Here is a 21,748-nt window from a genome sequence, read left to right as displayed (position 1 = left end):
GATTGCTACAAATTTTATATTAAAATCTCAAAATACAAGTTTATTTATACTTTTTCTTGATTTATTTGTATGTCACATTTTTATATTTATAAATTGAATTTGTATATATTTTCAAATCTAAAAAGAACAATATTTGCAAATAGGCGTTTATTTATAAAAAATATATATATATATAAATATATTTATCAATATTTGTAAATGTATTAATGTCATATTGCTATATATATATAAATTGATGGGAAACAATTTTACTTCCATATATGGTGCCGCTCAAAATAGGATTAGTCCAACCTTTCATGTGTAAAAATCCGTTTATCTCAGTGGCTGTAATTACAAGCTGTGGCCACCAAGTGACGCCACATCACATCTTTAGATACCTTTATCTTCCTCAAAAACAACTTTTATTTACCATAAGACATTTGAAGGAACAATTTTTCTCACATTTAAGATTTTATTTTTTATTTCAATATTTTATGGTGCTGGTTAAAACCGGATTACCCCAGCCTTTCATGTATAAACATCCTTATTATCTCAGTAGCTGCAATTACAAACTGTGGCCACCAAGTGACGCCAAAACACAACTTTAGATAACTTTTATTTATATAAGACACTTTTACAGGCTATCATAGATTTATTACATGTTTCAATATTTATGGTGCCGCTCAAAAAAGGATTAGTCTAACGTGTAAAAATCCTTTACCTTGATTTTTGTAGCTAAAAACATGAATTCTGTTCTTTGATGTCATAATTTTTCCGCCACATTTTTTTTTTTATGTCACGTAAAAGATTTCTACTAAATAAGACAACTCTGCATATGTATACACATCTTTAGAAAGTAACAACAATAATCATGTATCCAACATGAGAGCATTTCTTTGGCGCAAGCAATGAAAAAAAAGACCAGATTGTCCACGGCCTCGCTTTTGTTCAACATGAAATATAGTTTGAGAAGAAGTTTTCGACAAGATCCGTCCTCGAATCGTTCGGTCTTTTCCGGAACTTTCTTAACTTTCTGGTCAGTCGGGTCTTGACTGGCAGCCTTCACTGAAGCTCAAGACAAAGCAGCTTCAAAGTCGTAATGAGACAAAGTCCAAGCGGTTCTCCTTCTGGTCCACCTCGTCTTCTGTGAGAACAAGGAGACATTTGAATGTAATCCTTCTTAAATTGCCTCGGTTTTTGTACGCCCCACTTTTCACGGGTTCCGACTGCAACAAAAACATGGACTTAGTTACTTGGCGCCATCTTAGAGGTATGTTAGCTTTTCCCCTATTAGCATGCTAACGTTTTATACAAGAAATTTAGCTAATTTTGAAAATTTGAACCTAATAATCAAGAATTATATGATTTGGCACCATCTTAGCTCTTCCCCTATTAGCATGCTAACCATTTTATGTAAGCAATTTAGCTAATTTTGCACTTTTTAACCTAATAATCATGAATTCTGTTAATTGGCGCCATCTTAGAGGTATGTTAACTTTTCCCCTATTAGCATGCTAACGTTTTATACAAGAAATTTAGCTTATTTTGTAAATTTGAACGTAATAATCATGAATTCTATGACTTGGCACCATCTTAGCTCTTTCCCTATTAGCATGCTAACCATTTTATGTAAGTAGTTTAGTTAGTTTTGCACTTTTTAACCTAATAATCATGAATGCCGTTAATTGGCGCCATCTTAGAGGTATGTTAGCTTTTCCCCTATTAGCATGCTAACGTTTTATACAAGAAATGTAGCTAATTTTGTAAATTTGAACGTAATAATCATGAATTCTATGACTTGGCACCATCTTAGCTCTTTCCCTATTTGCATGCTAACCATTTTATGTAAGTAGTTTAGCTAGTTTTGCACTTTTTAACCTAATAATCATGAATGCCATTAATTGGCGCCATCTTAGAGGTATGTTAGCTTTTCCCCTATTAGCATGCTAACGTTTTACACAAGCAATTTAGCTAATTTTGCACTTTTTAACCTAATAATCTTGAAATCCGTGACTTGGCGCCATCTTAGAAGTATGTTAGCTCTTCTCCTATTAGCATGCTAACATTTTTATGCCAGCAATTTAGCTAATTTTGGAATTTTTGTGTAGTAATCATGAATTTCGTCAATTGGCGCCATCCGACAGGTATGTTAGCTCTTCCCCTGTTAGCATGCTAACGTTTTGTTCAAGCAATTTTGCTAATTTTGTACTTTCTAACGTAATAATCTTGAATTCTGTGACTTGGCGCCATCTTAGAGGTATGTTAGCTTGTCCCCTATTAGCATGCTAACGTTTTATGCAAGCAATTTAGCTAATTTTGTCGTTTTTTGCATAATAATCATAAATTCCTTTACCTGGTGCCATATTAAAGGTATATTAGCTCTTCCCCTGTTAGTATGCTAAGGTTTTATGCAAGAAATTTAGCAAATGTTGTACTTTTTAAGCTAACATTCATATTTTCCGTTACTTGGCGCCATCTTAGAAGTTTCTTTGGTCTTTCCCTGTGCAAATCATAAAAGGTCTCAGCTTTTATGATTCTTCCAAATAAAAGAATCCCTTTGCAGTTCCAGCCCTCCTATTTAACCATGTGAACAAAGGTCGTGAGGGACGTCACCTCTCAGGGCGCGCTGTTGCTGTTAAGATGGCCGCCTTCGTAGTCCAGCTGGCACAGGATCATGTTGTTCTTCAGGAAGAAGCGATCTCCCACACAAAATCTGCGGCGCAGATGTGGAACAACGTTCAGACAAAATCTTGGACCGGATCCCAGGGATCTCACTCCCTCGGCTAATTGCTGCGCTAATCTTACCTCTGGCGACACAGCTGGCAGGCGAAGCAGTCTAAATGGTAGACGTTGTCCCGCGCCCTCATCACCATCTCGAAGGCCGGGATTAACTTCCTGCAGGCGGCGCAGTTTCCTGTCACTCCGAACAGCCTGCGGACGACAACAACGCTCGCTTCAATTTCAGTGAACAACATCATTTAAAATGGCGGATCATGAGAGCGGAGCGCTGCCATTGTTCAATGGAGACGGGAACGGGCTACAACTTTTAAGTTAAAGTACCAATGATTGTCACACACACACTAGGTGTGGCAAAATTATTCTCTGCATTTGACTTACACCCTTGATTTACCCCCTGGGAGGTGAGGGGAGCAGTGAGCAGCAGCGGTGGCCGCGCCCGGGAATCATTTTTGGTGATTTAACCCCCAATTTCAATCCTTGATGCCGGGTGCCAAGCAGGGAGGTACTGGGTCCCATTTTTATAGTCTTTGGTCTGATTCAGCCGGGATTTGAACCACGACCTACTTTGAAACTACACTTCAACCCATAACAACTTTACTACAAATTCAAATAAATTGCAGTTTTACAAGATTAAAGTGGCAATTTTTGAAAGTTGATCAAAGAAAAAGTTTTGGAGAAAAGACAAACACTTTTGAAAGAAATAAAGTTTTACAGTAAAAAGTTGGTGGTAAACACTTCATTTTACAATGTTAAATGTGAAGTGAAGTGAATGATATTTATATAGCGCTTTTTCTCTAGTGACTCAAAGCGCTTTATATAGTGAAACCCAATATCTGAGTTACATTTAAACCAGTGTGGGTGGCACTGGGAGCAGGTGGGTAAAGTGTCTTGCCCAAGGACACAACGGCAGTGACTAGGATGGCGGAAGCGGGGATCGAACCTGCAACCCTCAAGTTGCTGGCACGGCCGCTCTACCAACCGAGCTATACCGAGCTATATAAAAAAAATCTGAATTTTATAATAAAAGATTGAACATTTCCGTAGAAATTTTTGTATGGAAGAACTTGCAGTTTTAACAGAAAATACTTTTTGAAGGAAGAAACTAGGAAAAAGCTTGAATTTGTACAAGAAATACTTTTTGATGGAAGAAAAGGGGATTTCATGAAGAATTTAGGAGGGGAAAAAGTAGGGTATCACGAAAAAAAAAGTTATTTACCAAAGAAATATTTATAATTTAACTTTTTTAAAGTTGTTATATTCCTGGAGACAAAACGTTTTTCTCCTGCAAGAACAATTAATACATTTTTTATGAGGAAAATGCTGCAATTTTATCAGAAAAAAAGTCAGAATATTGTACGAAAAAAACCCAACTTAATTTTACAAGAAAATATTGCAATTTTACAAAGATGAAAGTCCTAAAAATAATAATGTTGTAATGTCCAGAATCATAAATAGATGTATTTTTTAATTAGGAAAAAATACACAGCGATGAGATGGCGACTTGTCCAGGGTGCACCCCGCCTTCCGCCTGATTGTAGCTGAGATAGGCACCAGCGCCCCCCGCCACCCCAAAGGGAATAAGCGGTAGAAAATGGAGGGATGGATGGAGGAAAAAATCCAAAACCCAAAACCATTGAAGTGGGCACGTTGTGTAAATGGTAAACAAAAAGAGAATACAATGATTTTTAAATCCCCTATTAACATGCTAACGTTTTATGCAAGCAATTAAGCTAATTTTGTAATTTTAAACCTAATAATCATGAATTCCGTGACTTAGCGCCATCTTAGAGGTATGTTAGCTCTTCTGCTATTAGCATGCTAACGTGTTATGCAAGCAATTTAGGAAATTTTGTAACTTTTAACGTAATAATCATGAATTCCGGAAATTCATGATTATTATTCAGGAAACTCCTTTAAGAATATGTCACGATTTTCCAAGAAAAAAATATACTCCTTTGAAAACGACTCGTTATTGTCATTTAGAAAGAAAAAAAGTCAAAATGTTACAAAAAAAATTGAAATTTTACAATATAAAAATTGTATCAGGAACATTTCAGTTTCAGTGTAGCAGAGCTTGGAATATGTTAAAGGGGAACATTATCACCAGACCTATGTAAGCGTCAATATATACCTTGATGTTGCAGAAAAAAGACCATATATTTTTCTAACGGATTTCCGAACTCTAAATGGGTGACTTTGGCGATTTAAACGCCATTCAATTGTTCGGTGTCGGAGCGATGACCTTTCACCGTGACGTTACAATGGGAAGCAATCCGCCATTTTCTCAAACACATTACACACACACACAAGTCAAATCAGGTCTGTTATTTTCCGTTTTTTCGACTGTTTTCCGTACCTTGGAGACATCATGCCTTGTCGGTGTGTTGTCGGAGGGTATAACAACACGATCAGGGACGGATTCAAGTTGACTTACATGGAGTGTGCTAATTAGACATATAAATGGTCACTGCATGCTAATGAATGCTAACATGCTATTTAGGCTAGCTGTATGTACATATTGCATCATTATGCCTCATTTGTAGCTTTATTTGCATCCAGCCTTTCCCTCCACCCACATTTAATGCCAAACAAACACATACTAATCGACGGATTCAAGTACACCAGTGGTCAAAAGATGCGAAAGTCCCTCGTTTGTTCTGCACATTTTACCGACAACAGCTATACTACGACAGAGATGGCAAGAATTTGTGGATATCCTGCGACACTCAAAGCACTATGCATTTCCAACGATAAAGTCAACGAAATCACAAAGGTGAGTTTTGTTGATGTTATTGACTTATGTGCTAATCAGACATATTTGGTCACGGCATGACTGCCAGCTAATCGATGCTAACATGCTATTTAGGCTAGCTGTATGTACATTTGTAGCTATATTTGCATCCAGCCTTTCTCTCCCCTCACATTTAATGCCAAACAAACACTTACCAATCGACAGATTTAAGTTGCTCCAGTGTCACAAGATGCGAAAGTCCCGATCATTTGGTCTGCACATTTTACTGGCGATGCTAAGGCAGACATGGCACAGAGATGTATGGACATCCTGCGACACGCAATCGAAGGCGATCGCCGAATAGCGTCAATAGCTATTCGCTTAATAGCTTCAGTTTCTTCTTCAATTTCGTTTTCGCTATCTGCCTCCATACTCCAACCATCCGTTTCAATCAGACATATTTGGTCATGGCATGACTGCCAGCTAATCGATGCTAACATGCTATTTAGGCTAGCTGTCATTACGCCTCATTTGTAGCTGTATTTGCATGCAGCCTTTCCCTCCACCCACATTTAATGCCAAACAAACAAATACCAATCGACGGATTTAAGTTGCTCCAGTGGTCAAAAGATGCAATCGTTGGTTAGAAGGCGATCGCCGAATTCGTCCTCGTTGCCTTTGTCTGTCGTTTCTTCTTCAATTTAGTTTTCGCTATCTGCCTCCACACTCCAACCATCCGTCTCAATACATGCGTAATCTGTTGAATCGTTTAAACCGCTGAAATCCGAGTCTGAATCCGAGCTAATGTTGCTATATCTTGCTGTTCTATCTGCCATGTTTGTTGGAGTCACAGGAAAATGGACGGGTGGAAATACAGATAGCAAAAATCAAGGATTTTAAAGCCTTTTTTCGGGATATTCCATGATGGGTAAAATTTTGAAAAAAACTTCGAAAAATAAAATAAGCCACTGGGAACTGATTTTTATAGGTTTTAACCCTTCTGAAATTGTGATAATGTTCCCCTTTAAGATAGTCTTGCCAGAGATGGCAGGCGAAATGCAGGTAAACAAAGTACAGTAACAGAAGTCCACACCTATCATGACAAAATTTAATTTATAAAGAAAAAAATTCAATTTGACAGGAAAAAAAGCAATAACATGGTGAGAAAAAAGTTGCAGACGATGAAAATGGTTACAAAGTAGTAATTTCACCAGATTGTAATTACCGTAGAATGACCCGCAAGCAGTTTTTAGTCTTTTTTTTATTTTTTTGTTTATTATGTTCCATTAAAAACCTCGTGCAGCTTTGGTCTCCTGATGGAGGACGTCATCGAGCGAGCGGCCAACAAAAGCCGGCCCTAATGACCACCGTGTTCGGATCTAACGAGCGAGCACCTGGTGGGTTCTTTCCTTCTCTCCTTAACGAGCGCGATGCTAATTCTCCGCTAATGGCCCAATTAAAAGGAATCACATGCTTCTAATCCCGCTCTTCAAAGAGGAAAACAGGAGGCCATGGAGCCCATGGACCTGTCAGGAGGGCTTTGGTGCGCTAATGAGAGACTTAGCCGCCAGCAAATCCATGTGGCTCGTACACCAGGCTCGCCGACCAGGAGTTCTGCAGCTGACTACTGCGGATGCCTCCTTACTTACCGCCGTATCACATCTATAGAAAAACACCGCTTTTCTTCCTCAGACTTTCAAAGTCTTTGGTTTGAAGACTTCTCCGGCAGGAAGTTGAGTTGCCGGAGACTACTTTTACTGGAATAGTCGGCCGCGATGCCACAACAGATAAAAGTTTGCGTACTGTGGTGATTAAAATATTTGATCCATGTTCAGGTTTTCCTCAAGGATGTTAAAAAATGATAACATTGCTAATAAAAAACCTGATTAAATTTAAAGTAACGCACTTTAGCTGAGGATGACTGCTAGTTAAAACTGACCTAGCTTAGTCCAAAACAAACTCGACTATATCGTCTCTTTTATAGCTTTTGTATTCCCTAATGAGTCACAAAAAATAACCTTTAGTAGCTAGCCAGATTGAGGGCTAACTGGCTAACTAGTGTATAGCTAATTAACTACGGATTTTTTGTTTACATAAAACTATTCACTCACAAAGTGCTTCACATGGTTTAAATAACACAAGTTATGCTAAGCTAACTACTGACCAGAAAGACAACACACTGTTTAATTTATATGTAATCATCATTGCTAGCTTGTTTAGCTAACAGCTAGCTAAAATTTAGCATTAAAAGATTTGATCCACCTTCAGGTTTTCCTCAAGGATGGTAAAAAATTATAACAGTGCATATAAAGAACCTAATTAAAATTAAAGTAACGTACTTTAGAATTTTAGGTGAAGATGACTGCCAATTAAAGCTAACCTAGCTCAGTCCAAAACAAACTCTACTATATCGTGTTGTTTTGCCGCTCTTTTACAGCTTTTGTATTCCCTAAAGATTCACAAAAACTAACATTTAGTTGCTAGCCTGACTAGAAGCTAACTGGCTAACTACTGTGTAGCTAATTCAGTAGGCATTTTTTGTTTACATAGCACTTTTCACTCACAAAGTGCTTCACTTGGTTGAAATAACACTAATTATGCTAAGCTAACTACTGACCAAAAAGGCAACACACCGTTTAATTTATTCGTAATCATCATTGCTAGCTTGTTTAGGTAACAGCTAGCTAACATTTAGCATTAAAAGATTTGATCCACCTTCAGGTTTTCCTCAAGGATGGTAAAAAATGATAACAGTGCATATAAAGAACCTAATTAAAATTAAAGTAACGTACTTTAGCATTTTAGTTGAAGATGACTGCCAATTAAAGCTAACCTAGCTTAGTCCAAAACAAACTCTACTAGACTGTGTTGTTTTGACACTCTTTTATGGTTTTTGTATTCCCTAAAGATTCACAAAAAATAACATTTAATAGCTAGCCTGACTATAAGCTAACTGGCTCACTACCGTGTAGTTAATTAAGTACGCATTTTTTGTTTACATAGCACTTTTCACTCACAAAGTGCTTCACATGGTTAATATAACACTAATTATGCTAAGCTAACTACTGACCAGGAAGACCACACACTGTTTAATGTATTCACAGTCATCATTGTTAGCTTGTTTAGCTAACAGCTAGCTTATATTTAGCATTAAAATATTTGATCCACATTCAAGTTTTCCTCAGGGATGTTGAAAAATTATACAATTGCTTATAAAGAACCTAATTAAATTTAAAGTAATGTACTTTAGCATTTTAGCTGAAGATGACTACCAATTAAAGCTAACCTAGGTTAGTCCAAAAAAAAACTTGACTATATCGTGTTGTTTTGCTTGTCTTTTATAGCTTTGGTATTCCCTAATGAGTCACAAAAAATAACCTTTAGCAGCTAGCCAGATTTCAAGCTAAATGGCTTATTAGTGTGTAGCTAATTAAGCGTTTTGTTTACATAGCACTTTTCACAGAGAGCTCACAGTGCTTCACATGGTTAAAATTATTATTACAAATTATGCCATGCTAACTACTGACCTAAAAGACAACATACCGTTTAATTTATTCGTAGTCATCATTGCTAGCTTGTTTAGCTAACATTTAGCATTAAAAGATTTGATCCACGTTCAGGTTTTCCTAAAGGATGTTAAAAAATTATAACATTGCATATAAAGAACCTAATTAAAATTTAAGTAACATACTTTAGCATTTTAGCTGATGATGATCGCTAATTAAAGCAAATCTAGCTTAGTCCAAAAAACCTCAACTATATTGTGTTGTTTTGCCGCTCTTTTGTAGCTTTTGTATTCCCTAAAGATTCACAAAAATATAATTGAGTAGCTAGCCAGATTTGAAGCTAACTGGCTAACTCCTGTGTAGTTAATTAAGTATGTAATTTATGTTTACATAGCACTTTTCACTCACAAAGTGCTTCACATGGTTTAAATAACACAAGTTAGGCTAAGCTAACTACTGACCAGAAAGACAACACACCGTTTAATTTATTCGTAGTCATTGTTGCTAGCTTGTTTGGCTAACAGCTAGCTAACATTTAGCATTAAAAGATTTGATCCACGCTCAGGTTTTCCTCAAGGATGTTAAAAAATGATAACATTGCATATAAATAACCTAATTAAAATTAAAGTAACCTACTTTAGCATTTTAGCTGATGATGATCGCTAATTAAAGCTAACCTAGCTTAGTCCGAAACAAACTACTAGACTGTGTTGTTTTGACGCTCTTTTATGGCTTTTGTATTCCCTAAAGATTCACAAAAAATAACATTTAATAGCTAGCCTGACTAGAAGCTAACTGGCTAACTAGTGTGTAGTTAATTAAGTACGCATTTTTCGTTTACATAGCACTTTTCACTCACAAAGTGCTTCACATGGTTAATATAACACTATTTATGCTAAGCTAACTGCTAACCAAAAAGACAACACACAGTTTGATTCATTCGCAGTCATAAATGTTAGCATGATTAGCTAACATTTAGCTAAAAAAATTTAATCGATAAATGTTTTTCCATTTTTTTATTTTTATTTATTTTTTTATTTTTTTCTTATCAATCCAACAAACCACTACACAGCAATACCATAACACTGCAATCCAATTCCAAAACCAAACCTGACCCAGCAACACTCAGAACTTTAATAAACAGAGCAATTGAGAGGAGACACAAACACGACACAGAACAAACCAAAAGTAGTGAAACAAAAATGAATATTATCAACAACAGTATCAATATTAGTCATAATTTCAGCATAGCGGTGACTAAAAATCCCTCATTGACATTATCATTAGACATTTATAAAAATTAAAACAAAAGAACAATAGTGTCACAGTGGCTTACACTTGCATCTCATCTCATAAGCTTGACAACACACTGTGTCCAATGTTTTCACAAAGATAAAATAAGTCATAATTTTGGTTCGTTTAATAGTTAAAACAAATTTACATTATTGCAATCAGTTGATAAAACGTTGTCCTTTACAATTATAAAAGCTTTTTTTTTTTTTAAATCTACTACTCTGCTAGCATGTCAGCAGACTGGGGTAGATCCTGCTGAAATCCTATGTATTGAATGAATACAGAATTGTTTGGAATCGGAAAAATATCGTTTTTGAATCAAAAACGCGTTGAATCGAATAAATCGATATATTATCGAATCGTGACCCCAAGAATCGATATTGAATCGAATCGTGGGACACAAAGATTGCCAGACCTAATATATATATATTTTTTTTTTTATTATTTTTTTATTTTGATAAGAATAGTTATTGAAAAAGTATATTTATATAAATATATATGTATGTGTGTATTTTTCTTAAACGATTTTTTAAAATTATGAATAAATTTAGAATAGTATGAATAACAATATAAAAATCAAGCTTGGATGTGAATCTATTTTTTGCAAACCCCCTTTTTTTTCAGATTTTTCATATTTCAATATTTTTTATTTTAATAAGAATACATTTTTTAAGATTCATAAATATAGATAGATCGATAGATAGTACTTTATTGATTCCTTCAGGAGATTTTCCCCTGGAAAATTTAAATTCCAGCAGAAGTGTACCGAATTGAGATCGAATATATATATATATATATATATATATATATATACATATATATATACATATATATATATATATATATATATGTATATATATATATTTACATCAATATATATATATATATATAAAACCCCAAAATCAGTGAAGTTAGCATGTTGTGTAAATGGTAAATAAAAACAGAATACAATGATTTGCAAATCCTTTTCAACGTATATTCAATTGAATAGACTGCAAAGACAAGATACTTAACGTTCTAAGTGGAAAACGTTATTTTTTGCACATATTAGCTCATTTAGAATTTGATGCTTGCAACGTGTTTCAAAAAAGCTGGCACAAGTGGAAAAAAAGACTGAGAAAGTTGAGGAATGCTCTTCAGACAATTATTTGGAATAGGCCACAGGTGAACAGGCTAATTGAGAACAGGTGGGTGCCATGTTTGGGTATAAAAGCAGCTTGCATGAAATGCTCAGTCATTTACAAACAAGGATGGGGCGAGGGTCACCACTTTGTAAAAAAATGCCTCAGCAAATTGTCCAACAGTTTAAGAACATTTCTCAACCAGCTATTGCAAGGAATTTAGGGATTTCACCATCTACCGTTCGTAATATCATCAAAAGGTTCAGAGAATCTGGAGAAATCACTGCACGTAAGCAGCAAGGCCGAAAACCAACATTGAATGCCTGTGACCGTCGATCACAGTACCTCATGTGGTACTGCATCAAAAAGCGACATCAGTGTGTAAAGGATATCACCACATGGGCTCAGGAACACTTCAGAAAACCACTGTCAGTAACTAGAGTTTGTCGCTACATCTGTAAGTGCACGTTAAAACTCTGCTATGCAAAGCGAAAGCCATTTATCAACAACACCCAGAAATGCCGCCGGCTTAGCTAGGCCCGGGCTCATCTCAGATGGACTAATGCAAAGTGGAAAAATGTTCTGTGGTCTGACGAGTCCACATTTCAAATTGTTTTTGGAAACTGTGGACGTAGTGTCCTTCGGAACAAAGAGGAAAAGAACCATCCGGACTGTTATAGGCCAAAAGTTGAAAAGGCAGCATATGTGATGGTATGGGGGTGTATTAGTGCTCAACATGGGTAAGTTACACATCTGTGAAGGCACCATTAATGCTGAAAGGTACATACAGGTTTTGGCGCAACATATGTTGCCATCCAAGCAACTTTATCATGGACGCCCCTGCTTATTTCAGCAAGACAATGCCAAATCACGTTACAACAGCGTGGCTTCATAGTAAAAGAGTGCGGGTCCTAGACTGGCCTGCCTGTAGTCCAGACATGTCTCCCATTGAAAATGTGTGGCACATTATGAAGTCTAAAATACCACAACGGAGACCCCAGACTGTTGAACAACTTAAGCTGCACATCAAGCAAGAACGGAAAGAATTCCACCTGAAAAACTTCAAAAATTGGTCTCCTAAGTTCCCAAACATTTACAGAGTTATGTTAAAAGGAAAGGCCATGTAACACAGTGGTAAAAAAATGCCCTTGTGCCAACTTTTTTGCAATGTTTGCTGTCATTAAATTCTAAGTTAATGATTATTTGGTGGAAAAAAAAATAAGTTTCTCAGTTGGAACATTAATTATCTTGTCTTTGCAGTCTATTCAACTGAATATAAGTTGAAAAGGATTAGCAAATCATTGTATTCTGTTTTTATTTACAAATTACACAATCTGACAACTTCACTGGTTTTGGGGTTTGTACATTACAGTGTGCATATAAGATGTTGATGAAGATTTTTGGATGTTTGTATATATTAGTGGTGTGGGAAAAAATCAATTAGAATTTGAATCGCGATTCTCACGTTGTGCGATTCAGAATTGATTCTCATTTTTTAATTTTTTATTTGTATTTATTTATTTATTTTTTTAATCAATCCAACAAAACAATACAAAGCAATACCATAACACTGGAATCTAATTCCAAAACCAAACCTGACCCAGCAACACTCAGAACTTTAATAAACAGAGCAATTGAGAGGAGACACAAACACGACACAGAACAAACCAAAAGTAGTGAAACAAAAATGAATATTATCAACAACAGTATCAATATTAGTTATAATGTCAGCATAGCAGTGATTAAAAATCCCTCATTGACATTATCATTAGACATTTATAAAAATAATAAAAAAGAACAATAGTGTCACAGTGGCTTACACTTGCATCTCATAAGCTTGACAACACACTGTGTCCAATATTTTCACAAAGAATAAATAAGTCATATTTTTGGTTCATGTAATAGTTAAAACAAATTTACATTATTGCAATGAGTTGATAAAACATTGTCCTTTACAATTATAAAAGCTTTTTTCTTTTTTAAATCTACTATTCTGCTAGCATGTCAGCAGACTGGGGTAGATCCCGCTGAAATCCTATGTATTGAATGAATACAGAATTGTTTTGAATCGAAAAAATATAATTTTTGAATCGAGAATCGCCTTGAATCAAAAAAATCGATTTATAATCGAATCGCGACCCTAAGAATCGATATTGAATCGAATCGTAGGACACCCAAAGATTCTATTTTATTTTATTTATTTTTTTTAAGACATTTTTAAAAGGTATGAATCAGTTTAGAATCGGTATGAATAACAATCGCGATTCGGATGTGAATCTGTTATTCGCTTGTCAAATTTGCGTCAACATGCATTATCGCGACATAATAATATTAAATAGTATTATAATAATCCATCCATTTCATACGGCTTATTCTCATTTTGGGATCGCGGGGGGCGCTGGTGCCTATCTCAGCTACAATCGGGCGGAAGGCGGGGTACACCCTGGACAAGTCGCCACCTCATCGCAGCTGTCATTGGCTAAATTGATATCGTTTTATCAGAATAAGAAATACTTTTATGTGATTAATATCAGGCAACCCTTCAAGCAGAGCTAATTTATTTCATGAAAATTACTAAAATGGTTCCAGTTAATCGGGCTTCAGGGTGGAAGAGGGGTTAGTGCGTCTGCCTCACAATACGAAGGTCCTGAGTAGTCTGTTCAATCCCGGGCTCGGGATCTTTCTGTGTGGAGTTCGCATGTCTTCCCCGTGAATGCGTGGGTTCCCTCCGGGTACTCCGGCTTCCTCCCACTTCCAAAGACATGCACCTGGGGATAGGTTGATTGGCAACACTAAATTGGCCCTAGTGTGTGAATGTGAGTGTGAATGTTGTCTGTCTATCTGTGTTGGCCCTGCGATGAGGTTGCGACATGTCCAGGGTGTACACCGCCTTCCGCCCGATTGTAGCTGAGATAGGCACCAGCGCCCCCAAAGGGAATAAGCGGTAGAAAATGGATGGTGATGGATGGGTTCCATTTAATGAATAGTTTTTAGCTTCTTATAGCAATTTTAAGGCTGCAATATCTTCCTAGCTTGTTATTAATTGCTAGTAAAAAATAGTTGTTTTGATCCCCAGTATCATTCCTGATGCACCCCCACTGGTACCTGAGGTAGTCCCGGCGGCACAGGATGAGGTTGGCCCGGGTGTAGAGGCTGGAGCCCACCCGGCCCAGGCGGCAGTCGCAGCAGGCACACTTCAGACAGTCTTCGTGCCAGAAGCGGTCCAAGGCCTGCAGCATGAAGCGGTCCCGGATCCTCCCGTTGCAGCCGGCGCAGCCTCGCACCTTCTCTCTGGACTGGATGGACACCAGGGACACGCCTGGGAAGGACCGGGGGGGCATGAGAGGTAAGAGACTTCCGGTTTTAGCGTCTTTTCAATTTCATGAATGATATGCACGTCTGAAGCTAGGTGGCAGCACTGCTCTTAATAATCACTGGCTTGTCCAGGAAATATGACCAAGTATACATATGTTTACCATTAGAGTCAGGGGGGCGTGAGAGAACGATACGCAAGTATACGTAAGTATATACGTTGTCAGGGGGTGTGAGAAAACAATACACACACACAGTGGGGCAAAAAAGTATTTAGTCAGCCACCGATTGTGCAAGTTCTCCCACGTAAAATGATGACAGAGGTCTGTAATTTTCATCATAGGTACACTTCAACTGTGAGAGACAGAATGTGGAAAAAAAAACAGGAATTCACATTGTAGGAATTTTAAAGAATTTATCTGTAAATTATGGTGCAAAATAAGTATTTGGTCACTTAAAACAAGGAAGTTCTCTGGCTTTCACAGACCTGTAACTTCTTTAAGAAGCTCTTCTGTCCTCCACTCGTTACCTGTAATCATGGCACTTGTTTGAACTCGTTATCTGTATAAAAGACACATGTCTACAGCCTCAAACAGTCAGACTCCAAACTCCACTATGGCCAAGACCAAAGAGCTGTCGAAGGACACCAGGAAAATAATTGTAAACCTGCACCAGACTGGGAAGAGTGAATCTACAATAGACAAGCAGCTTGGTGTGAAAAAATCAACTGTGGGAGCAATTATCAGAAAATGGAAGACATACAAGACCACTGATAATCTCCCTCGATCTGGGGCTCCACGCAAGATCTCATCCCGTGGGGTCAAAATGATCATGAAAACGGTGAGCAAAAATCCCAGAACCACTCGGGGGGACCTGGTGAATGACCTGCAGAGAGCTGGGACCAAAGTAACAAAGGTTATCATCAGTAACACACTACGCCGACAGGGAATCAAATCCTGCAGTGCCAGACGTGTCCCCCTGCTTAAGCCAGTGCATGTCCAGGCCCGCCTGAAGTTTGCCAGAGAGCACACGGGAGAATGTCATGTGGTCAGATGAAACCAAAATTTAACTTTTTGGTATGAACTCAACTCGTCGTGTTTGGAGGAAGAAGAATACTGAGTTGCATCCCAAGAACACCATACCTACTGTGAAGCATGGGGGTGGAAACATCATGCTTTGGGGCTGTTTTTCTGCTAAGGGGACAGGACGATTGATCTGTGTTAAGGAAAGAATGAATGGGGCCATGTATCGTGAGATTTTGAGCCAAAACCTCCTTCCATCAGTGAGAGCTTTGAATGGTTGACCAAATACTTATTTCCCACCATAATTTACAAATAAATTCTTTAAAATTCCTACAATGTGAATTCCCGGATTTTTTTTTCACATTCTGTCTCTCACAGTTGAAGTGTACCTATGATGAAAATTACAGACCTCTGTCATCATTTTAAGTGGGAGAACTTGCACAATCGGTGGCTGACTAAATACTTTTTTGCCGCACTGTATATGCAAGCATAGGATTAGGTGTCGGGGGGCGTGAAAAAACAATACACAAGTATATACGGTGTCAGTGAGTCATGAGAAAACAATACACAAATATATTTAAGTATATGATAAGATGACGGGGGCGTGAGAAGCCAATACACAAACATACATAAGTATACGATAAGGTTTGAGTGGGGCGTGAGAAAAAAATTACACAAGTATACTTAAGTATATAAGGTGTCAGGGGGGCGTGAGAAAAAAATACACAAATATATTTAAGTATGATAAGATGTCGGAGGCGTGAGAAACCAATACACAAATATATGTAAGTATAAGATAAGGTGTCAGCGGGGCGTGAAAAAACAATACACAAGTATACTTCAGTATTTACGGTGTCAGGGGCCGTGTGAAAACAATACACAAATATATTTAAGCATATTATAAGATGTCGGGGCGTGAGAAACCAATACACAAATATATGTAAGTATAAGATAAGGTGTCAACGGGGCGTGTGAAAACAATACACAAGTATACTTAAGTATATACGGTGTCAGGGGGGCCTGTAAAAACAATACACAAATATATTTAAGTATATATTAAGATGTCGGGGGCATGAGAAACCAATACACAAATATATGTAAGTATACGATAAGGTGTCAACGGGGCGTGAGAAAACAATACACTAGTATACTTAAGTATATACGGTGTCAGGGGGGCGTGTGAATACAATACAAATTTATTTTAGTATATAATAAGATTTCGGGGGCGTGAGAAACCAATACACAAATATATGTAAGTATACGATAAGGTGTCAGCGGGACGTGAAAAAACAATACACAAATATATGTAAGTATACGAGTATAAGTATAAGTATAGGCGGACGTGTGAAAACAATAAAGAAGTATATATAAGTATACGATAAGGTGTTGAGAGCATGAGAAAACAATATAGAAATGTATGTAAGTAAACGATAAGGTGTCGGGGGCCTGAGAAAACAATACACAAATATATGTAAGTGTACGATAAGGTGTCGGGGGCGTGAGAAAACAATACACTAGTTTATGTAAGTATACTGTAAGGTGTCCGGGGCCACGAGAAAACAATACATAAATATATGTAAGTATACGATAAGGTGTCGGGGGAGCATGAGAAAACAATTCATAAGTATACGATTAGGTTTTAGGGGCCGGTGTCAGAAAACAACACACAAGTACACATAAGTATATGATAAAGTGTCAGTGGGACATAAAAAACAATACACAATTATATAAGGTTTTGGGGGGCGTGAGAAAACAAAACAAGCATAAGTAAGTATATGATAGAGTGTCAAGGGGGGGCGTGAGAAAACAATGCACACGCGCGGATCGCCAGAAAAAAATATTTTTCAGTATGAAATTACTTTCAGAATAAAAGTCCAAATATCCAGCACATTAAATATTTTCCAAAATGATACTAATAAAGCAGCAGCTTATGTATGACACGGAGCAATTAAGTGCGAAGATAACAAATAAAATGACTTTCAAATTAAAAGTCCAAATATCCACCACATTAAATCCTTTTAAGAATGAAGCTGAAAAACTAGCAGCTGACTTATGATGTGCTGAGATGGCCCAATTAAACATACTTTTTTTTAGAATAAAATGACTTTCAGAATAAAAGTCCAAATATCCAGCACATTAAACCTTTTTAGAATGAAGCTGAAAAAGCAGCGGCTGACGTATGACGTGGAGCGAGAAAGTGCCTAGATGGCGTAGTAAGTCTCTTTCACAATAAGATGACTTTAAAAATAAAAGTCCAAATATCCAGCACATTAAATCTTTTCTAGAATGAAGCTGAAAAAGCCGCGGCTGACATATGACACGCAGCAAGTAAGTGAGTAGATGGTGTAATTAGACATATTTTTTTTACAATAAAATTACTTTCAGAATAAAAGTCTAAATATTCAGCACATCAAATCTTTTTCAAAACAAAGCTGTAAAACCAGCAGCTGGCATATGCCAGGCCGCAAGCACAGTAAGTGCAGAGATCACCTAAAATATATATATATATATATATATATATATATATATATATATGGGACGGCGTGGCGCAGTGGAGAGAGTGGCCGTGCGCAACCTGAGCGTCCCTGGTTCAATTCCCACCTAGTACCAACCTCGTCATGTCCGTTGTGTCCTGAGCAAGACACTTCACCCTTGCTCCTGATGGGTGCTGGTTGGCGCCTTGCATGGCAGCTCCCTCCATCAGTGTGTGAATGGGTAAATGTGGAAGTAGTGTCAAAGCGCTTTGAGTACCTTCAAGGTAGAAAAGCGCTATACAAGTACAACCCATATATATATATATATATAGAATTTTTTTGTTTTTGTTTTTTTTTTTGTTTAAAAAAAAAAAAAAACATTTTTAGAACAAAAATACTAACATCCAGCACATTAAATCTTTTTCCGAATGCTGGATCAGCAGCCGCTGACGTATGACGTACAGGAAGTAAGTGTGGAGAGGGCGTAATAAAAGTCTCTTACACATTAAAAATTACTTTCAAAATAAAAGTCCAAATATCCAGCACATTAAATCTTTTTCAGAATTAAGCTGAAAAAGCAGCAACTGATGCATGACGTGCTGAGATGGCCCAACTAAACGTATTTTTGGAATAAAATGACTTTCAGAATAAAAGTCCAAATATCCAGCACATTAAATCTTTTTAGAATGAAGCTCAAAAATAAGTAGCTGACGTATGACGTGGAGCAAATAAGTGCGGAGATGGCGTAATAAAAGTCTCTTTCTCATTAAAAATGATTTTCAAAATAAAAGTCCAATTATCCAGCACATTAAATCTTTTTCAGAATTAGGCTGAAAAAGCAGCAACTGACGCATGACGTGCTGAGATGGCCCAATTAAACGTAGTTTTTGAATAAAATGACTTTCAGAATAAAAGTCCAAATATCCAGCACTTTAAATCTTTTTAGAATGAAGCTCAAAAAGCAGTTGCTGATGTATGACACACAGCAAGTAAGTGTGGAGATGGCGTAATGCAAACATGTTTTTCACAATAAAATTACTTTCAGGGGAAAAAAAGTCCAAATATCCAGCACATTAAATCTTTTAAAATGAAACTCAAAAAGCAGCAGAGCAAGTAAGCGCAGAGATGGTGTAGTAAAAATCTATTTCACAATAAAATGACTGTCAAAATAAAAGTCCAAATGTCAAGCACATTAAATCTTTCTTAGAATGAAGCTCAAAAAGCAGCAGCTGACGAATGACGCGGTGCAAGTAAGTGCGGAGTTCGTCTAAAAAAATTTTTTAAAAGTATTTTTAACAATAAAATGACTTTCAGAATAAAAAATAACCCTTTTCCAGGCATTTTCTGACATGTATTTTGAAGCCTGAGGTCTGGCATAAAATCCTCAACGACGTCGTCTTTTTCCCCAGAAACGACGGACGAGCTCCGACTTGCACGGCCGCCTTCCAAAGCACGCGCCGTGAAACGAAGCTTTCATCACGCAACAGGTTTGGCCGACGTGTTGGGTTTGAGGCAGGAAACAGAAAGGTTAGGTGGAAAAGTCCTTTTTAGTGTGAGCAGGAAGAGGCGAGAAGTTGTGTACTCACTCTCCTCCTTGTCCAGCACCATCCTTCACTCCCAACCCGTCCCCTTCCTCTCTGCGAGCACTCGGGCCGAAGAGAGAAATGTCCTACTGGTCTCGGGCGAACGAGACACGCGTCCACTTGGTTATCACCTCCGTTTGTTTGCGGGAGAGACCCCCTGACCGCCCCCAGGCCAGCCCCCAAGAAGCCCCCACCCCTCAAATGTTGTCTTATCTGAGCTGATGTCAGAGCACAAGCATTCATGCATGTGTGCAGGCTGCTTTGTGCTGCATCCTTCCTCCACCCCCCCCCCCCCCCTCTCTCTCGCTCGCTCTCCCTCTCTGCTAATTATATGAAGTCATTACGCTCAGCTCTGATAGTAACCCCCCCACCCCGGCCCCCGCCCCTCCCAATCAATTATTCAATATGCAGTCACACGCGGCCTGAGGTGTTTTACAATGAGCTTATTCAACTCCAAGGACACCAATTATCTCCAGGGCGCCCTCCAGTCGACGCCGCCTTTCCAGATGCTCTTTGTGCACAAGCACATCTATGTGCACGCTTGGGAAAATAAGTATTTTGCCCGTCCCCCATTCCCCCTTACAAAGATTTGAACAGTACATAACTTTTACGCCGTGTTTATTTTTGTAATTATTTAAATATTGTACTTTTTTGTTATTTTATTAGTACATTTTTCGAAAATTATTTTGTATCTGTTATTTATAATTTTCAGATGTTGTTTTATCTTTATTTTTGTATTTAATTGTGTTTATTGATTTATTTTAAATTGTTAATTTATTTAAATGTACTTTGGTTGCTTACATTTTTGTATTTAATTTCTATTTTTGAGCTGTTCTTTTGTCTATGTTTTTATTTTATTGTTTTTAAAGACGTTTTTGTTCTTGGTTTTTAAAGTGTTTTTATTTTATTAAATTGTTTTTATTTTGTTTCAGTTCTCATGTGTTACGTTTTTCTTGCTTACATTTTTTATTTTATTATTTTTGGATATAATTTTATCTTAATTTGTGTTTGTCATTTATTTCTTTATTCATTTTTTATTTTATCAAAACATTTTACTCTTGTTACTTACATTTTATTTATTTAAATTGTATTATGTTTTAAATCAATCAATCAATCAATGTTTACTTATATAGCCCTAAATCACTAGTGTCAAATCCTTTTCGTTCTTAGTTTTTAATATTTTTTTTATTTTATCAAACATTTTTTATTTAGCTTTTAATTGCAATGAGTTACCTTTTTTTTAATTAAATTTTAATCTCAACCCTATTTCATTTGTATTTTTCATTAATTTTATCATCAATGTTCATTTCTATTATATTGTGTACTTAATTATTTATTGTTTAAAAAAAATTTAAAACTGCATTTTTTGTTTTTTTATTTGTTTTCGTAAAAAATCTTTTTGGGTTTTTAGGTTTTGTTTATTTTTATTTATTTTAGTTTTTCAATCGTTTTTATTTTTGTTTTTTATTTCAGTTAATTTTTCATATTTTTTTGTTTTTTATTTTATTTTAATTCTATTTCATTTTCATGTTTTCATTATAGTTTTGTATTCAATTCATTTTTTTATTTCATTAAATTTGTTTTATTTTTTGTTATTTGCATTTTTTATTTTATTGTATTTTGTTTGTTTTCATTATTTTTTATATTTTTTGTTTTAAGTTTTTGAATTGTATTTTTCAGTTTATTGGATTTTATTTTTTTTAAATGTTTACTGTTTTGTTAATTACATTTTTAATTGATTATTTATTTATTTTTGAATATTTGTATGTGGTTTTATTTGTTTTATTTCTTTGTTTAATGCTAGGTTTATTGTAACAGAGAGTGAAGGTAAAAAAAAAGGCTACAAAATAACTATATTTGTTAGAGAGTGTTAAGTATTTGATCACCTACAGTAGCAGCCAGCAAGTATTTTCACGCCCACAGACTAGTTATGCGTCCTTGAAGTACACAAAGGGCTCCTGTCCCTTTAAGAAAGTGCACCACCATGG

At 36.5% G+C, this 21,748-nt stretch overlaps 1 protein-coding gene across 1 annotated transcript; it reads right to left on the bottom strand.

The window, feature by feature from the left end:
- Nucleotides 1-578: 578 nt before the first annotated feature.
- LOC133549253 (rhombotin-1-like) lies at nt 579-19,945 on the bottom strand. The gene is made up of 5 exons (XM_061894478.1): nt 19,764-19,945; nt 14,475-14,688; nt 2,785-2,910; nt 2,593-2,692; nt 579-1,123 (listed from the first exon to the last, which is right to left on the bottom strand). The coding sequence occupies exons 1-4, from the start codon at nt 19,783-19,785 to the stop codon at nt 2,596-2,598; spliced, it is 459 nt and encodes a 152-aa protein (XP_061750462.1). The 5' UTR covers nt 19,786-19,945; the 3' UTR covers nt 579-1,123; nt 2,593-2,595.
- Nucleotides 19,946-21,748: the final 1,803 nt, after the last annotated feature.

The sequence above is a fragment of the Nerophis ophidion genome, linkage group LG03, assembly GCF_033978795.1.
Source record: "Nerophis ophidion isolate RoL-2023_Sa linkage group LG03, RoL_Noph_v1.0, whole genome shotgun sequence".
NCBI lineage: Eukaryota > Metazoa > Chordata > Actinopteri > Syngnathiformes > Syngnathidae > Nerophis > Nerophis ophidion.
This window is presented reverse-complemented; position numbering and strand designations above follow the sequence as displayed.